The 17,844-nt window shown below is 30.9% G+C and overlaps 1 protein-coding gene across 2 annotated transcripts; it reads right to left on the bottom strand.

The window, feature by feature from the left end:
* Positions 1 to 3,460: 3,460 nt before the first annotated feature.
* On the bottom strand, positions 3,461 to 13,777 carry LOC131955518 (SPRY domain-containing protein 3). Of its 2 annotated transcripts, none has more exons than XM_059319668.1 (11): positions 13,649 to 13,777; positions 11,543 to 11,807; positions 10,955 to 11,070; positions 10,513 to 10,600; positions 9,625 to 9,784; positions 8,980 to 9,165; positions 8,450 to 8,599; positions 7,884 to 7,941; positions 7,556 to 7,618; positions 6,431 to 6,666; positions 3,461 to 4,832 (listed from the first exon to the last, which is right to left on the bottom strand). In XM_059319668.1, the coding sequence occupies exons 2-11, from the start codon at positions 11,767 to 11,769 to the stop codon at positions 4,698 to 4,700; spliced, it is 1,419 nt and encodes a 472-aa protein (XP_059175651.1). In that variant the 5' UTR covers positions 11,770 to 11,807; positions 13,649 to 13,777; the 3' UTR covers positions 3,461 to 4,697. The 2 variants fall into 2 exon arrangements, with proteins under 2 accessions (XP_059175651.1, XP_059175650.1); XM_059319667.1 differs by having other exon boundaries at positions 3,462 to 4,832; positions 13,631 to 13,777.
* Between the last annotated feature and the right edge of the window lie 4,067 nt (positions 13,778 to 17,844).

Here is a 17,844-nt window from a genome sequence, read left to right as displayed (position 1 = left end):
GTATACAGAGCATCATACACACTATATATATATATTGCACACAATCTCCAAAACAGTTTCCTTTAAGGGGAAAAAGCTAGTGTGCAATGTGTAGTTTGTGTTGTTCTAAAAGACTTATACAATGATATTTGTATTTTACAAAATGACTTAGCGGAAGCTCAAATCTACTGCGACTGCTCAACTGCGCAGATTAGAGGTAACACATTGCTCATAAGAGAGAATCATGCTTTACACTGGTTACTAGAAATACAATCTTACTTTAGTAACAAGAAAACCATAACATCATCATTAAATAAATATAAAATTAACTAAGCCCAATTGACTGCCTGCTTAAGAACATAGTAATAAAACATTTTTACATTCTTACAACAATATCCATAGCACTAAAGCTCCTGATTAAATCAAATAGTAGTTTATTTATATTGTAAAGCAATATAATTTATTTAAATTATACTGTTAAAAAAATGATTTTGCAGTAATTATTCCAAGTACTGTTATTTTCCCAATTTTAAAAGTATACTTTTAATGAGAAATTTCTTGTTTAGTTTAATGTTGATTTAATTGAAAACGGTAAGTAGCATAAAACTAGGTTTTTACCATTTAAATCCAATATTTTATTACCCAATGAAAAGCAACTATAACATAACAGGTTTTACATAATTATCATCACAGTTGCAGTTTAAATAATTTTCTGAATACAAAAATAAACCAAAAAGTCATTTAATGTCAACTCCAAAAAAAAAATTAACTGAATACAAGCTTAATAAAAGTTTAACCCTTTTACCACCAAATAAAAAGAGCAGTTTAATTTTGTACATTTTTCTATAGCAAATGCATATCTATGTAAACTATTTAAATGTGAAGCAAGGAGCAAACACAAAGGTCAAAAAATATAACAAACATTAACACTTAGGTCTCTGGTCCTAGCCTTGTTCTATAATAAACGCTGCTTGTAAACATTTTTTGAGTACCGACTAAATTTATTGTATTTTTTGGAGAATTTGTCTGATAAGATTCCTTCGTCAAATAAATAGAATATTGACTTTACTCACAGCTGGTTTTTTTACAAGTATATTTTCTGATATTAATCAAAATAAAGTTAAATGTTAAAAACATATTGCCATTTAACAACTATGGAAAGAAAACAATAATCTAAAGGTAAATTTTAATTTGAAAAAAAATTAAGGCAGATTTTTACTTTAAAATTTAGAGCTTTTATTTTGGGAATGAGTTGATTCTTAAAAGGATGGGGTAAATAAAATGTTGAGTTTTAAATGAATTCTAATTATTCAAAAAAATATCAATTTAATAAGGTATTGTTATTACCTATCTACCCACTCTCTTAGATTTTTCTGAGAAAAATTGTAGTTGAGTAATAAAATTATAAAAATTAAGATGGAAATTTTGTAAAACAAAACAAACAGTTGAGTTAAAAGCTATGTAAATGAATGATGATAGAAAGTGCGAACAAGTCAGGTTGAATGTGGATGGTTTGGTATAGATGGTTGGGTTGGCCGTTAAAAGCTTGACATAGCCCTATAAAATACACTGGGACCAATTTTTTTTATAAACACAGTTAAATGTTTTTTTTTTAAACAAAGTAAAGTTTTCTACAGCAAAAGAAATTTGTAACAAAAAATTAATTGTAAAGCTACTTGGTCAAATTCTACACTTGCGTCCACCAAGTATCCAACTGATGAGTATTGAAATTTAGTTTATTCACAACATGATACATGCTTATATACAGATTAGATAAGTGATACGCCATTTCAGCTCTACAGAAGAAATTAATTTAGTCAAGCTATAAATATGACACTGCAAATTGTAATTCAAGCAATAAAATGTTTTTGAAACAGTAACGATTTAAGTAAAAATAATGATAAACTGAAAGATTAATCGCTTAGTAATTTTTAAAAACAAAACAACAGAATTGTCAAAAAATTAACAGTAGTGATTTTTTAAGTAAGTAATATTTTTTAACTTTATTTTAAAAATTCAATCACAACAAGATTTAAAAAAAAAACCTCTGGTTAATTTTTTTTTTAACTTTAACAAAAAATTTATGAAAGAAATCTTGTTTTTTTTTTTAAATAATAAAAACGTACCAAGTCAAAGATCACTTGATGAAACAATTATCAAATATAACATTGCAATCAATCCAATAGCTAAAATGTATGAAAATCTAATGAACATTGTTTTTTATAGATATGACATATATATCATCATAAAACATCACAACACACTAGTTCAACAGGGGATTTTTTTTTAGTGCAGTATGAAAGAGACAATGAAAGTATTGATAACAATCTGCACATATTATCAGAAAGAGAAACATAACATTTGGGTTAACTAAACTTTTTTTATATTTTTCTTTCTCAAAATTATAACATGCCTGTATTTATAAATACAGCTCCAACAAGTCCGCGGAAAAGTTGGTAACAAGACACCTCTGATTAGCCATACAGTTCTGTCTTATAATAATTTATTCAAAGACCTAATTGTGTTGTTAATCAGCTCAAGTTTCATCTATAACAGAATGTACATTTAAAAAAAACAGCCTCACCTAAGTGTAGCATTAAAACCTAATGTTGCTGGTCATTGCAAATTAATTTTTTTGTTAAGATGTATAACTATACATTTGTTTAACCAAGTTTAATGTTTAATTCTAAGTATACCACAACACAGGGTTGTGAATGGTAGAGCACTTGAATGCTAGCCCAAAAGTCTCAAGTTTTGAATTATGTCTGGTGTAGTGACTAGGATGTCCCTGGGTTCACCTAGCTCTGATCTGATGGGTACCTGACTCAAATTAGGGAAAGAAAAGGCGCTGGGCATAGTGCTGATCACACCATCCCTTCATATGCCGAGATCAAGAAACATGAACTCTACTTTATCTGCCCTATGGGTCATTAGGTCTAAAAGGGGGACTTTAATTTTTAAGTTTACCAAAGATAAACCATTAATATTAGAAATTTACAATATTTTAACATAATTAGTTAATATGCCAAAGTTTAGCATAACAATTTTACCCATGCTTGACATAATTACCCAAGTTTAACTTTAAAGTTTTACCAACTTTATAACATTTAAGCTTCAAAGTTTAGCTAAGCCTTTATTTAACTTTATTTTCACTACCCTTAAAACTATTAGAGTAAACTTGACATATAATACATTCACTCCTTGTTTCTTTAACCATTGATGTTTCTGAGAAACAGCTACAAGTTAAGAAACTATCCTTTCCTGTCCTGTTAATATTGGCAGATAAAATTATATTAAATACTAATCAAGTCCTCTGCAAAACAGCAAAATTATAAAAGACAGAGTTCTTAAATTATTTTTAACACATGCTATGCAAGGATCAAGAAATAGGATCTAATGCCTAATTTTTTTAAAATTTTTTAAACAAATGTATTTTTAAGCAATGTTTTTGCATTTTGTTCAGACAAAATTAATCTTGTTGCATTTTTAGAGAGTAAAAAAATTCACTGTACTCTGTTTTGTATGGACCATTATCTCAGAAAGGGTGTCTTTCTTATTGTTAACTACCACATTATCTTTTTCTCTTAGTTTCAGCCATAACCAATGAAAGCTGTAAACATAGTTAAATAACATATAAATATATTTGAAAGACATACTGACATGTCATTTTTAAAACAATTTCAAACATGAATACTATAATACATGAAGGTAAAAAATACTTCACATTTAAATGTCAAAGGCTATATACATCTCACAAAGAACAATAATAACTTGAAAAATTGAATTTAAAACAAAAATTTCTTTTTAAACGAACATTTTAAAAAAATTCTCTTCTACATTGAAAAAAAAAATTGTTCTAAAATGTCAAAACAATGGAAATAAAACTGAAGATTTAACATATGGAGTTAAGAAATTTATAAAACAGTTAAGTTTAGAACATCAAGTAAGTTAAAATAAATTTTAAATAAAAACAAAACAAGGAACGGCAATGAAGAAAATTAAGTTGGGCGGATTATGATCAGATTGTATACAGGTTTTTATCTTCAATCAACATCAATAAAACACTGCATACAGATGGAAATGGGAATTTGTGAATATATTATCAATTATGGTTATGAATAGTTTAACTGCGTAAATCCTGATAAAATATTTGTAGTTAAATAAACCAGGCAATCAATATAACTTATTTTAAAATTGGTTTATTAAAAGTAAAACACATTTTTTTTGGTAATACTTATAAAGAATTTAAAAATCTAATCCTTCCAAACTAATTGTTTTGAATTTTGTTTTAAAATCATTAGCATTGAATTAGGTCCCTTAAAAGGTTCTCCTTGTTAAAGAAAATTTAAAGCACTAAAATTTCAATAAACCAATTTAATTAAAAATTATTTTATTAAAATGTATTTCAATACACAATTTAGTATTGAACCTTAAAGGCAATGAAACCCATAAGCATTTGTTTACTTTTGTGAAGAGGACACATTGCAGATATTTAACACATGAAGGTCTAGAAACCGGCACTCTTGTAGACTGTTAAACACAGCAAGGACAATCTTTCAGCAGATTCTACTCTATCATACTGTTAATACACTTATTGGACAGGTCTTCAATCAAACCCCTTCAGCTATTTATAATCTTTCCCTCAATCACATGACCACAGTGTTTCTTGCATTATAAAATCTAGTCATTGTACTAATGCTGACGATAAAAAGTGTGTACTACCCAGTTAACGGGTGTAGATCAACTCTCACTTTTTCATTACTGCTGAGCATCCCTATAGTTGGGTAGAAGCCACCTTTGGGTACATTCACCTCCCTATGACCTATGACTTTACCGTTTCTTGTGAAAAATACCTGAAGACAAGAACACAATATTAGAAGTAATAAAGAAAATGTAACTATTTAAAAATCATTAAAGTTGATGTGCACTAGAAATAAACATTTCAGTTGTCCTATGCACAATATTATTTGTTCTGCCTAATAAACTGTCAGCATAATATTATTTGTTTTGCCTAGGAAATTGTCAACAAAATTTGACAAGTGTAATTCATAAGGTTTAAGTTAAGCAAACATTTAATGTCTAAGAGAATTTTCAACAGCACTTCTTTTTAAAAACCAATGTCTCAATATTATAGCATAAATATAATTAGCAATGTACTTTTTAGCGCAATTTCCATACTGGCAATTGCGATTATTAATTCGATATTTATGGATGGATGGATGGATGGATGGATGTGTGTCCTAAGCTTTAAGTCGTATCTCCTCCTCAACGAAGCAATATCGATGACTAGTTACAAAAGCAATTATGTTAAGCAAGTTCTGAGGATGATTGTGGGCCAATTCCTTCCTGGATTTCCCGGAAAAGCCAAAAAACCTTTAAAAAATGCAGTTTTTGGCCCATATCTCGGCAACCAGACCACTTAGCGACTTGAAACATTTACCAATCGATTCCTGCCATAATTTAGAACAATATTGCCGAAGAAAGTTTTCAAAAATATCCTTTCATTCGGTCACAAAAAATTAATTAAGGAAATAGCGCTTAAATTGTCACTAGACTTTTTATTAACTTTTTTATTTAAAATTTCCAGGAAGTTTAAAAACAATTACAAAAAAAAGGTAAAATGTGGAATATTGTGAACACAATACCTAATTATCTAACCCAAGTCAGATGAATTGTTCAACCATACACATTTTTTCACAGCTTATATTAGGTGTTATCCATTCATGGTACCAAAACAAAAAATGTGGATTTGGGATGGGGGGTGGATAGGCAGGCGTGATGTGGACATCCACAAAAATTGTGTCAAAAAACGTATTCTAGGCTTACTTAAATAATGTGTTGTGAATCTTGCAATGCTAAACATTTAAAGATTAAAATATTTATTCTAAATGTCTTTAATTAAATATTAAAACTAAAATCTGGAATGTGTTGAGTTTACTATTTTACATGTTTTAAAGGAATCATTATATGATGTGCCCTTGTTTTATTTTCAACTATTTGTTCCCACTATCGAACAAAAACAGATGCAGGGTATTAAAAAGTTTTTAAAGTATGTTTTCTGTAATTTTATGCAGCATAATAACAAGTTGTAAAGCCGTAAAGTGCATGACCTCTAATTCTATTTTCATTCATCGACACAAGAGATGCAAACTTTATTGGATATTATTTACTTGCTAAATGTGGTTTTCTTTAAAATACAGTCACTGATATTTAAATCCAAACATCTGTATACAGGTTAAAAGTTTTGTGTCTTATAAAATTTAAGAAATTTGATGTAAAATTTAACCTTTGGACATCCACATGGACCCAAACCCACCCCATCCTTCAATCTACTCCCATAAATTTTTTTTCAGACCCCATCCCACTCAATGAGAACATCATAAACGGGAAACCTCTTATCAAATTAAAATATTTCTAGCCACCATAAAACACAAGTTTCAACATTACTTACAGTTACTTTGGCACCTTTCCCTCTATTATTACGTCGTTTGGGTGGCCTAAAAAACAGGTCGTCATCATCCGAGTCACCTAGACCAAGAATCTCATCGAGCTGGACATCATCCTCTTCCTCTTCATCCTCATCGTCTTCTTCCTGGTTCCTCACGTCATCATCTTCATCGTTACTTAAAACCTCTGCTTCATTGTCGTAATCAGGAGGAAAGTATATACCACATCCCATTGTATCCCCTAGAGGCATGACATGATGATAATCAAACATCCGTGTATAATACATGATTATAATCAAACATACATCATTATAATTAAACATCCATGAATATAATTCAACATCCATGGTTATAATTAAACGTCTATGATAATAATCAATTATCTATATATATAATTTTCTTCTTGGAGACCCTAGAAAACAAGCTGTAAGCACGCCTTGCAGTCCCCTCTCTTCTTCACTATTTATAAATCAACCTCCCCCTCCCCACATGGTCTTGTGAGCTGTGGTCCATGCTAAATGTTTACAATCGTAGAGCCGGGTTTAGTGGCGGCTATTAGGGGCAGATAATTTAGTTTGAAACGATTTTAAACTTAGGGGAGGTAACTAAGAGGAGGCTGTTTTCACGGTGGGGGGGGGGGGGGGGTAGGGGAAAGGAAGGGGGGGTTATCATCCTTAACGAGTTATTGATAGTGATTTAAAGCAAATATATTCAGTGGCAACATTGGTACTGTCGAATTCACAAATTATGAATTACTGAAAAGTAGAAAAAACAACAACTAAATAGCGGCTTATAATACGCAACGGGTCGGCTCGTACAGTTATAATTAAACACCCATAATAATAATTAAACATCCATAAAATAATTAAACCTCCATGATAATAACTGAACACCAATGATTATAATTAGACTACCATGCTTATGATAAAATAACACTAAATGATAAATCTGCCTTGCTGCATCCCCTGCAGGCATGCCATGATTATAATTAAACACAATACCAAATTATAACTTAGCTCCAAATATACCATGATTTTTTTAGCTTTTAAATAATTGTATATAGAATAAATCTAATTCCAAAACATGCAAATCCCCCTATATTTTAAAATCATCTTAACAGTTGAACTCACCCATTGAACACTTTGGACCAAATCGAACACCCATCCCAGAGCCATGAAACAGTTTTCCGTCATCTATAAAACAAAATAAAACAAGACAATAATTATAATAATAACACATGGGAAAAGCAGGTAATATTAGTTCTCAATTTCAAAAAAATTAAATTATATCTTAAAATAAATACATACCTTTTTTTTAAAAAAAAAAAAACCAACTGTTGAGCAAGATCTATTTAAATTTACATCCAGAAACCATTTGTGAAAAGTTCCACAATTTTCTAAATTCAGGAACTAATGAAAACCTTTTAAACTAGACACAATATTTACAAACAAAACATACCTGCATGGTAAGCTATAGAGCCATTATTCCATCCTGGATGTCTTCTCATGGGGTAGTTCTGAGATTAAAAACATTAAACTCAATTATTTGAATAGGTTAATCTAGTTACAATTGCAAAACCGTTAGTGCATCATGCATATAATCCCAGCAAAAGGGTTCTGTCTTTAAGCGAATTGAATGCTAATGTAATAAATCAAGATTGCAGACATTGTACTGATTACTTCATAATGGTTATCTTTCACAGGTAAAGAATGAAGACATTTAGCTGATCACTTACTCTCTTAATATATTATTCACCTAGGCAAATATGTTCAATACTTTACATTCAGTTCAACTGATGCTTTACCCTTTAACCCCCCCCCCCCGGTAAACCAACCTTGTGTTGTTCTAAATTTTATCTTTGAATACCAGGTTGGAAAGGAGGGTTAGTGATTATGATCAAGTTCTGCTTCCTCTGCCCAACTGGCTATCATCCTAAATGGAACTTATAAGCATTACAGCTCGTTCTTACTGAATGACTAATAAGATTGTCAGTACAATACCTACAGCTGTTGATATTACTGTACCTGTTTAGCAAGTCCTATAGCAACATAGCACTTGTCCCCTGGGTCGACAATCTCAAATTCAAAATAATGATTCGTTGTATCGAGAGGGTACTTGGCCTGGGCGAGTCCAACATCATGTATAGTCCGTCCTCTGCCAGTATATTCTAATGTCTAAATAAAAAATAGTTCTACATTGTAAATATGGTCTTTTCATAATAAAATATTTTTTAAATCTAATTTAAAATCATATACATTTTTTTTAAAAAGATACTTTTATTTAACATGATTTGTTGTACACTAAATTAACTTCCTCTCAGTATATTCTAATGTCTAAATAAAAATAATTCTACATTGTAAATACGGTCTTTTCATAACAAAAATTTTTAAAAAATCTAATTTAAAAAACATTTTTTTTTTTTTTTTTTAAAGATACTTTTATTTTATATGATTTATCATACATTAAATTTATTTCATTAATAATAATCGGTTAAAAAATATAAAATTTTGATCATAGTTACAGAAACCAATGATAACAGTTTAAAGCAACATACCGTTCCATTGAGCCTAACATCTTCTAAACGAACCCAGTCCTCCTCGCCACAGTCCACCACCATCTGGGTGACATCGTCAGGGTTCCATAGAGCATCCAGCCGTAGAATCACCTCCTCCCCCTCAGACTGTAGCCCCACTGCTGGGTACAACTGATGCGGCCGGAGGGCTAGCTCGAAGCTTTTAACCTGAGAGTAGAATTAAAAAGTGTCAAAAATGCAGGTTTCTACACTGTCTCTTCATATGGAGAGATCACAGAAACAAGTGAACTCTAGTTCATCTTCCTTACTGACCACCATATCGGAAAGAGTATGTCTACTTTTAAACAAGTAGGCCTTATTTGATGGATTTTTAGAAAAAAAAAAACAACTTAAAAGAGTGATTTTCAATTAGGTCAAAAAACGGATCCAGCATACAAAAAAAATAAAACAGCCACAATAAAATTGAATTTGGTCTGAAACGACAAGAATGTTCTTTTGGTTTTGCAAAAAGAATGAGATCTGATTTTAAATAAACACTGATCTGATGTATTATGTAAAGATAGACGGATATCACTGAATACTATAACACAGTTAACCTTACTTAAAAAAATAATACTATATTTCAAGCTAAATTCAATTTAATAAATATAAACAAACACCATGCACCTCTTGGCCATTCTTTGTAAAGAATATCCTTGAGCTGTGCCTGTCTCCACCAGCGGGGTCATCAATCAACCGTATGCCGACTCCCATTCTGTCGCCCAATGCACAAGTAGGGCCATACTGACTCATGTCAAAATTACCCCGACCATGGTTTATATAAAATCTGAAGAGAAAAAATATATTATTTGATAAATAGAATAATGTTTACAATAATTGTTAAGTGATAATAAGAGACTTTAAGACTAACGCCTCCTTTCTATGGAAATTAATATTGTAAAACAATTAGTTGTACATGTTATGCCAGCTGACTGGCTATAATTGAAATATACTAATGTATGTATACTAATTATAAATATACCTATGTATGTATACTTATTATAAATATACCTATGTATGTATACTTATTATAAATATACCTATGTATGTATACTTATTATAAATATACCTATGTATGTATACTTATTATAAATATACCTATGTATGTATACTTATTATATAAATATACTTATGTATGTATACTTATTATATAAATATACTTATGTATGTATACTTATTATATAAATATACTTATGTATGTATACTTATTATATATATATACTTATGTATGTTTACTTATTATATATATATACTTATGTACGAAACATTTTTAATGACATTTATTTTTTTTTAAAACGTTGAGAAAAATTAAGACTAATTTCATGTGAACTGACGTCCTGAGAGTGACTTTCCATTTTCTGATTTGCTATAATTGAAATATACTTATGTATGAAAAAAAAAATAAAATAATTATCTTTTAAAGTTTTAATAATTAATTTCTATTAAGTTAATAAAAAAACATTGAGAAAAATTAAGACTAATTTCATGTGAACTGACGTCATGACAGCGACTTACTTTCCATTTTCTGCCATATAACCCACAGAGTTAGCCTCTACGCCTGGATGTGTGTTCAGTGAGTACTTGTCAGGCACTAAACCTATTGCTGGAGACACAATGCATAGGTACTGATCAGAATAGGAGCATACACTCAACTTTTCTAAACACTAAACTTGACGGCTTCAAAAAATTTAACATCATGAATAACTTAAAAAATACATTACAATAAAATTCATATCAAATGCACCAAAGTAATTATCTTAAATCTTATTTATGGATACATTTCAAATCCTAAATCATCTACATCAAGGTAATAAATAAATATTTTATATCTTTTAATTTAACTTGAAAAATAATGTCTACACCAAACATTTATGTAAATTCTACAAATATAAATCTTAATGAGTAATTATTTAAACTATATTATTATGCTAATTGGTTATGCCCTCTGTTCTCTCACCAATTTGTCCTGTGTCACCTACATCAAGAATTTCAATTTCAAAGTAATTGCCGTAGTGATCTATAGAGTGGGCTGCAATGTACAAGCCAGGGGGATCCTCTGATACACCACTATAGCTGGAAAAGAAAATTGACGCATGGTTATACTCCATTACTACATTAATTTCTGCATTGAAAAAATACCAAAAAAAAAAGGTCTTTTAATAAAATATTTTGATGGGAATGTACTTTGCTACAAGGGCATATGGTGTTAAGTTCAACTATGACAACTGGCGTGCATGGTATTGTACATATCCACCTTTCCTTTCCCTGATTCTTTAAACATCAATCAGAACTCACTAAACTCAGGAAGTAAAATAAATGAGCTTGAATTGATGGAAAGCAAAAATTATCACTTTTAGTATAGAGAGCAGATGCTTTAACTATAAATAAAGTTATCATATTATTCAAATAAAAGGTACTAAATAATATTTTTTACCCATGAAAATATAAATTTTCTATTATTTAATACAATTTAAGAACATTTTCTTCTATTTTTCTAAATTTTATTTACTTAATTACTAGTAGACACTAGATAGTAAAATTTTACCTAAGAACATCCTCTTCTATTTTGATACGCTGAAATCGTGGCTCACTTCTTGCAGGGACTGGGCCAGGAACTCTTGGCAGCAATGGCCCTTGATAGTTGTATATTCTACGTCTACCTCTGTTGTTGATAACCTGATCATACTCTTGTTGAAAGTGTTGCATAGCAAAAGGCGGTCTGTCACGATGGTGATGTTGCAGCACTGCCCGGATACGTACTAGATCGTCCATATTTAACCAATTTAACTAGATTCATCCGTCTCTAAAATCTGTTTAATATTTACAAAAAATGAGGTTTTATCCACTGCTATCAATAAATAATGAATTAATTTTTCAACTAATAATTTGATTCACCATTTTTGGCACATTGATAAACATTTTTCAGTCTGGATTTTCCATAAAAATGCCACCTATCTATAACTTAAAAAAAAATGTATTATTCTTATAAAACCAAAATGTAAAGTCAAAACAGACTATTTTAAATATAGGCCTAAATAAAAAGACAATGTGTATTGATTATTACTGAATTATGAATACCTTATTGAAACCTTGTAAATGAACACACAATGTTTTGGCATATGAGAAGCTAAATCACAAATTGTGATGTTTTTAACGCAACTGACAAATTATGATGTAGCCTTAAAAACTTTATCAAATTATCAAAACAAGAAATTTGTATTCTAGAGATAATCCTATTCATAACCGACGCGTTTTATAATGTTAAATGGCCTATGCTTCATGAATATGATAAAACTGTGTTGATAGGCGATTAATAACATTTACGTTTACAGCGGTAACATATTCACAGGGTTACAATGACCTAACTAAAAGTCCCTGCCTACCATGAAATGTTTAAAGGTTTATAGAAGCCATAAACATAATTACTCAACATGAACACAACACCATAACTTGAGTGTTAAAATAATAAAATTACAGAGGAAATTGCAGAGGGCAGACTTGTTAGTACAACAGGCTATCAGTTTTGGTTAGGGCTATAGTGAAAACTTTACCTAATGAAATAGACAGGAAAGCCCACAAATGGGGATGGATTGGGCATACAGTAAGAAGGGAAGAGGATAACATCACGAGGAAAGCGTTAGACTGGAATCCCCAGGGGTAGGGGAAAGTAGACCGGCCAAGGAAGTCCTGGAGAAGGCAGTAGAAGATGAGGCTGTTGGGCTTATGTGGGCGCAAATAAACAGAGTCTGATGGAGCTGTGGTTGCAGCCTTTTGTTCTCTGGAGTCACAAAGGAATTTCAAGTTTAACCAAATCACCAATGTCTATGACTTAGTTTTTACAGACTAGACTGCGTTATTACTCATAAGAAATACACATTGGTTTTAGTTTTATTACATTGGGCCTATTAGTTAGGCCTAATGCTTTATTTTTAAATTGTTACAGAAAATGGGGGAATTTTTTTTTACACCAGTGTCCGATAATAGAATTTTCTTTAAAATAGGGGTGTTAGGGTACTGATAGTTAACTAAATACATGGCTGGCTAATGTCAATGCTAACCCTGTCCCTAACCCTACGTACCATGCGCCTAAACTTAATTTCTAACCATAAAATTAGTTGAGATTACAATATTACTACTAACAACCCTACACACCTATTTTATGGAAGAGTCTATCATCGGACATCAGTATCTAAAATCATCCTAGAAAACATTGTAACACACTTCGGATTATATAATATAAAAATATTTGAAACTTTGATTTCAAAATTTAAAAAGGCACATTTTCTTTTAAGTAGTGCACTTTAGTTGTGACTGTACTGTGAAGCTAACCTACTAACCTACATTTCTTATTTTCAAAGAAGATAGAATCACTGTTCATATTCAACAAGCTTACATTTTTTAATGATTAGGCTACCAATCATCATTATTATTATTCAGCCTAACACGCCGTGTTTCATTTAACAATAAGTTACAGTACGACATGTGTTAATCTATAGTATTTTAGTAAATTGGAAAATCTCAACGATTTCAAACCATGTCCTGCCGATGATGATGAGAGAAGAATGATTGAGATTGTGATTTAAAAATCTAAAAATATTAAAAAATGATTTTCAAAATAAATTAGAGCCTGTACCATGTGATTAAAATTTACCATTCATTTAGAATCTAAATGAAGAGAATCATATCACATAAAAGTTCTATTAAAAAAATCTTTTTCAACAGAACGAGACGTAAAATATCCGATTTCTGGACTGTACTAAAATTCCAAAAATAAACTTTTTTTTTCTAAATAACAGTGGAAATAACTTCCGTTTGAAAAAACGGAGTTATCTTGTTCTAAATACATATAAAAAATCGAACTGGTAGATCTAGATCTAGAATATACCGAAACGAAGATACAGCAAAAAATAAATAAATAGTGTGCCCTTTTATTGTGGGGAAAGAACAATTTAACTTTAAATAAATTAGCAGATCGATCTACGGGGAAAGTGGATAATCTTACCCCCTTAGAAAATAATAAATAAAAAACACTATCAGTCGAAATCGGTTTAGTCTATAAATCACTTCATATTCATAGAAGGGGTGCGGATAGAGAATTTTGTGACTAGGGAGGAGGGGGACTGGGGAGTAGGGGGTTCAAAAAATAAAACATTTCAAATAGTTATATTAAAGCCATATTAAAAACTAATTTAAGCCGTTATTACGCATTTTAGTAGACTTTAAAAAAAACACGGATGGATGAAGGCTTATAAGTATAAGGAATGTTGTATTATAGCTAGGGTGGTGGTCTATGCGGGGATCTTGTGTTATGTTTGATAACGTTATATGATGTAGGAAGTGGCTTTTAAAAATGTCACATTTTCTTTTTGTGTATTATGTGTGCCCTCCCCCTGAAGAGATACATGAAAGAAACTCTGCTCTCTCTATATATATAACATGCCTTCATTGCCGGCTCAAGCTTTCGCCCAATAGCCTGGCTGATTTGAGCAGCGTTAACGATCATTTCTTTCAATCCTGTTGTTTTTGTGGGCTCCACTAGGCTTTTGCTTCGCACCTCTTATTTTGCGAATGAGCCCGGCTTCCGAACTTGTGACTTCCGAGCTAACGAGTTGCTAGACCACGCCATCCCCATTATTTTTTCAATATTAACGTGGATAGTGGAGACGCTTAATCACACGTATTATGTAACAATGCTCCGGAGGTCGTCCAGAAACAATGTAAATCCAATTTAAGACAACTCCCCCTTCCCAATATTCGGGAAAATTTAGCTTACATTTTTTTTGGAAAAGGGAAATAACCAGACTAAGCTGAGTTTTCTGAAAATATTAATTTAGTAGTTTCCCTTTGTACGGAAATTTGATCAACAATTGATCCGTTGAATTATTAGATGTATTAGCAAGTTCATAAAATTTTTTTTAAAAAAAAAGCTAAAATTCTGTTTAAATTAACATTTTAAAAATGCAAGTGTAACTTCATACTTCCTTACCCATCCACCAGCCCCCCCCCTTCCCCCACGTCACCCACCATATGCCACACATTATCACAAAAACTCCTTTATGGATGATCCCTGCTCAGTCTCATTAATCCATTTGATACAAAAAAGCATCTAAATTCTAGAATGGAAGTATAAAGTACACAGATGGTTAACATACAGGTGTTGGAACATGGCTCACTTTAGGTCTAATAGCACTGATTTAATGCAATGACCCAAGATTAGGTGTGATGGCTCAAGGCTTAGTGTATTGAACTGTATTGACCAGATTAGCTGTGATGACCAGATTAGGTTACCATTTTTTGTAATAACCCAAGATAAGTTGTGAAAGCTCAAGAATTAATGTAATGACCCAATGTTAACTTTAATAACTACAATAAGGATAATGACCTTTATTAGGTTTAGATTTATATTTTATAGTAATGACCCAAAGTTGTGTGCAATGACTCTAGGTCAATTGAACTAGAGGCGTAGCGACGGGGGGGGGGGTGCAAATCGAAAGTTAGGGGGGTGCAAATAGAAAATTGAAAGTCTGCACCCAAGGGGGCGCCAAATTGAATGGAAGGGTCGCTCTGAATTGAACCAAATTTCTGTGGCATGACTTAAGATTAGGTATAATGATGTAAGTTTTGGTACAATAAAAAGCATCTTACATTTATGTACTGTGATGTAGTTAAAAACCTTAACTACTGGGTTGAACTCAAGATTTTCAAGTCTCCTGTATATTTCTTCAGGAAACACAATACACCAAGCAGTAAACCATCCCTCTTCCCAATCTAACTATTAGCCATTTACACTTTGAAAAATTGCATTCATTAAAGTAGTCTGCAATCATACATTTTATAACAAAACCCTAAAATAAATAAGATATTCTAATTTTGAAAAAGAATTGTGAGAAAATTTGAGTCAAAATGGAGTCATCAGCTATAATAAAAACACAAGACTTGTTCCAGGAAAATTAAATTTACTATTAAACTGTAAGATCATATTTGAGGGCCACAGGCTGGTGCCCTCTCAGCCCTCAATTTAATCCACGCTGGACCTGCTGTAGTAATAGTTCAATTTCATCTCCCTATTACTGCTTGATGACTTGAAAACATTTGTTCAGTAGTTTCAGCCAGTATTCTCTTAGTCCTCTGTTTCAATCACATAACTAACCTTCTTAAGGTTTATTCTACTTGAACTACATTTTTTTGCAATTTAAACTTAAATTATTTTTTTTTAAATAAACATGTTTATAAAACTTTTTTTTAGCTTATCAACATAATTTCGTGTGAGTTCAAATCGTATAATGTAAAAGTAAAGTTCCCTTTTCAAACCTGACGGTCAATAGGGCAAGTGAAGTAGAGTTCACTTGTTTCTGTGACCTCAGCATATGAACAGATAGTGTGGTCAGCAATATGCCCAGCCGCCTTTACTTTCCCTAACGTGAGTTAGGTACCCATCAGAGTTGGGTGGACTCAGGGGTGGTCTAGTGACTTGAAATCGTCTTCGAACTCGAGACTTACGGGTTAGTAGTCGAGCTCTCTACTGCTAGACTTTGTTCTATCCTCTAATGTAAATTTAAGTAATAATGTATGGTTTAATTAAATATTTAAGCGCATTTTGTTTTAAAAGTTGGATTTCATTAAATTAGAAAATATTAAAATTTAAATTCTTATTGAAAATAATCGATAAGACACAGATAAAAATAATAGTAAATTTATTTTGTCATTGAAATAGAGAGAAAGAGGAAAAACAATACAAAAGAGAAAATAAAAAAGCATGTTAAACAGAACAAAGCAACAAATGATATCAACTCTTCTGATTGGCTAGTTAATCTGTTGGATAATAATGATCAGCCATGGGACACAAAATACTCTCATATGTAACAAATGGATTAACACACCCATACAAAAGACACATAGTTTTGTATGCAACTATGTGACATGCCCGAAACACAAGCCAACAAACAATTATTATGTTAACATAATAATTAATAAAGTAGCAAAGTTTTTAGTACATATACGCTCTTCAAGGAGATATTTTCTAAGGGATATACTCTATAAAACATTGCAAAATAAATGTAAAAAAAAGGTCATTTACCATGATCTTCAAAGATCTAAAAAGATCATTTTAAGATCATAGTTTGTTACACGTTTATATAGTTTCCTAATTACAAATCTCATTATATAAATTTACATACATTACATGTACAAAAATGGATTATCATATGAGGTCTATACATATGGATCAAGTAGTTATATGTTAAAAAAAAAACACAACAGAAAACTGCCTTCTGATGCATTTTCAATATTTAATAAAATAAAATAATTAGCACGCTCGTTCTTGTATTTATCATGAGAGAGTTATTCATTGAGGAAAGGAATAAAAAGAAACTTCCACAATAAATAAGAACACTTATTTAAGGAAAATAATATTTTTGTTGTTCTATTATAAAATAATTATTATACAACCAGCAGAAGATTAGGAACAAAGGGAGTTAAGTACAGGAATGCTGATCAACTCTTATTAAAGTGAGATTTGTTTTCTCTAAACTAAGTATTACTTTATAACACAGGTATTCTTAAAGCTTACTGTTGTATTATGCTAAGCAGGTTGCCTATGTAGTTAGACCTAAAAACAAGTCTGGTCTAAAAACTTAAAAACTAAACATAAAATCAACTATTTCCAGCAGTGGCATAAATGTATTTGTACAAACAAACAAAAGAAAGTTTTGTTAAACATTATTATGCTAATCGCAATGAACAAATTATCAACCAATAAGAATGGCACATATTTAAAATATTTATACCCTGTGGAATAGCTTCCCAATGCTAGTTTATAAAAAAAATAGAGCAGAATATTTATTTAAA

The sequence above is a fragment of the Physella acuta genome, unplaced genomic scaffold (genome assembly GCF_028476545.2).
Source record: "Physella acuta isolate Inbredline_101_S28 unplaced genomic scaffold, ASM2847654v3 ptg001072l, whole genome shotgun sequence".
Taxonomy (NCBI): Eukaryota; Metazoa; Mollusca; class Gastropoda; family Physidae; genus Physella; species Physella acuta.
The sequence above is the reverse complement of the archived record's forward strand: the minus strand, read 5'-3'. Positions and strand labels throughout refer to the sequence as shown.

Excerpts from the sequence above, each read along its gene's own strand:
- LOC131955518 (XM_059319668.1), bottom strand. The coding sequence starts at position 11,769 with ATGGACGATCTAGTACGTATCCGGGCAGTGCTGCAACATCACCATCGT. Across the intron at positions 11,071-11,542 it reads ATAGAAGAGGATGTTCTTAG|CTATAGTGGTGTATCAGAGG; the intron begins GTAAAATTTTAC and ends TTTCTTTTCCAG. Across the intron at positions 9,785-10,512 it reads TATATGGCAGAAAATGGAAA|ATTTTATATAAACCATGGTC; the intron begins GTAAGTCGCTGT and ends TTTTCTCTTCAG.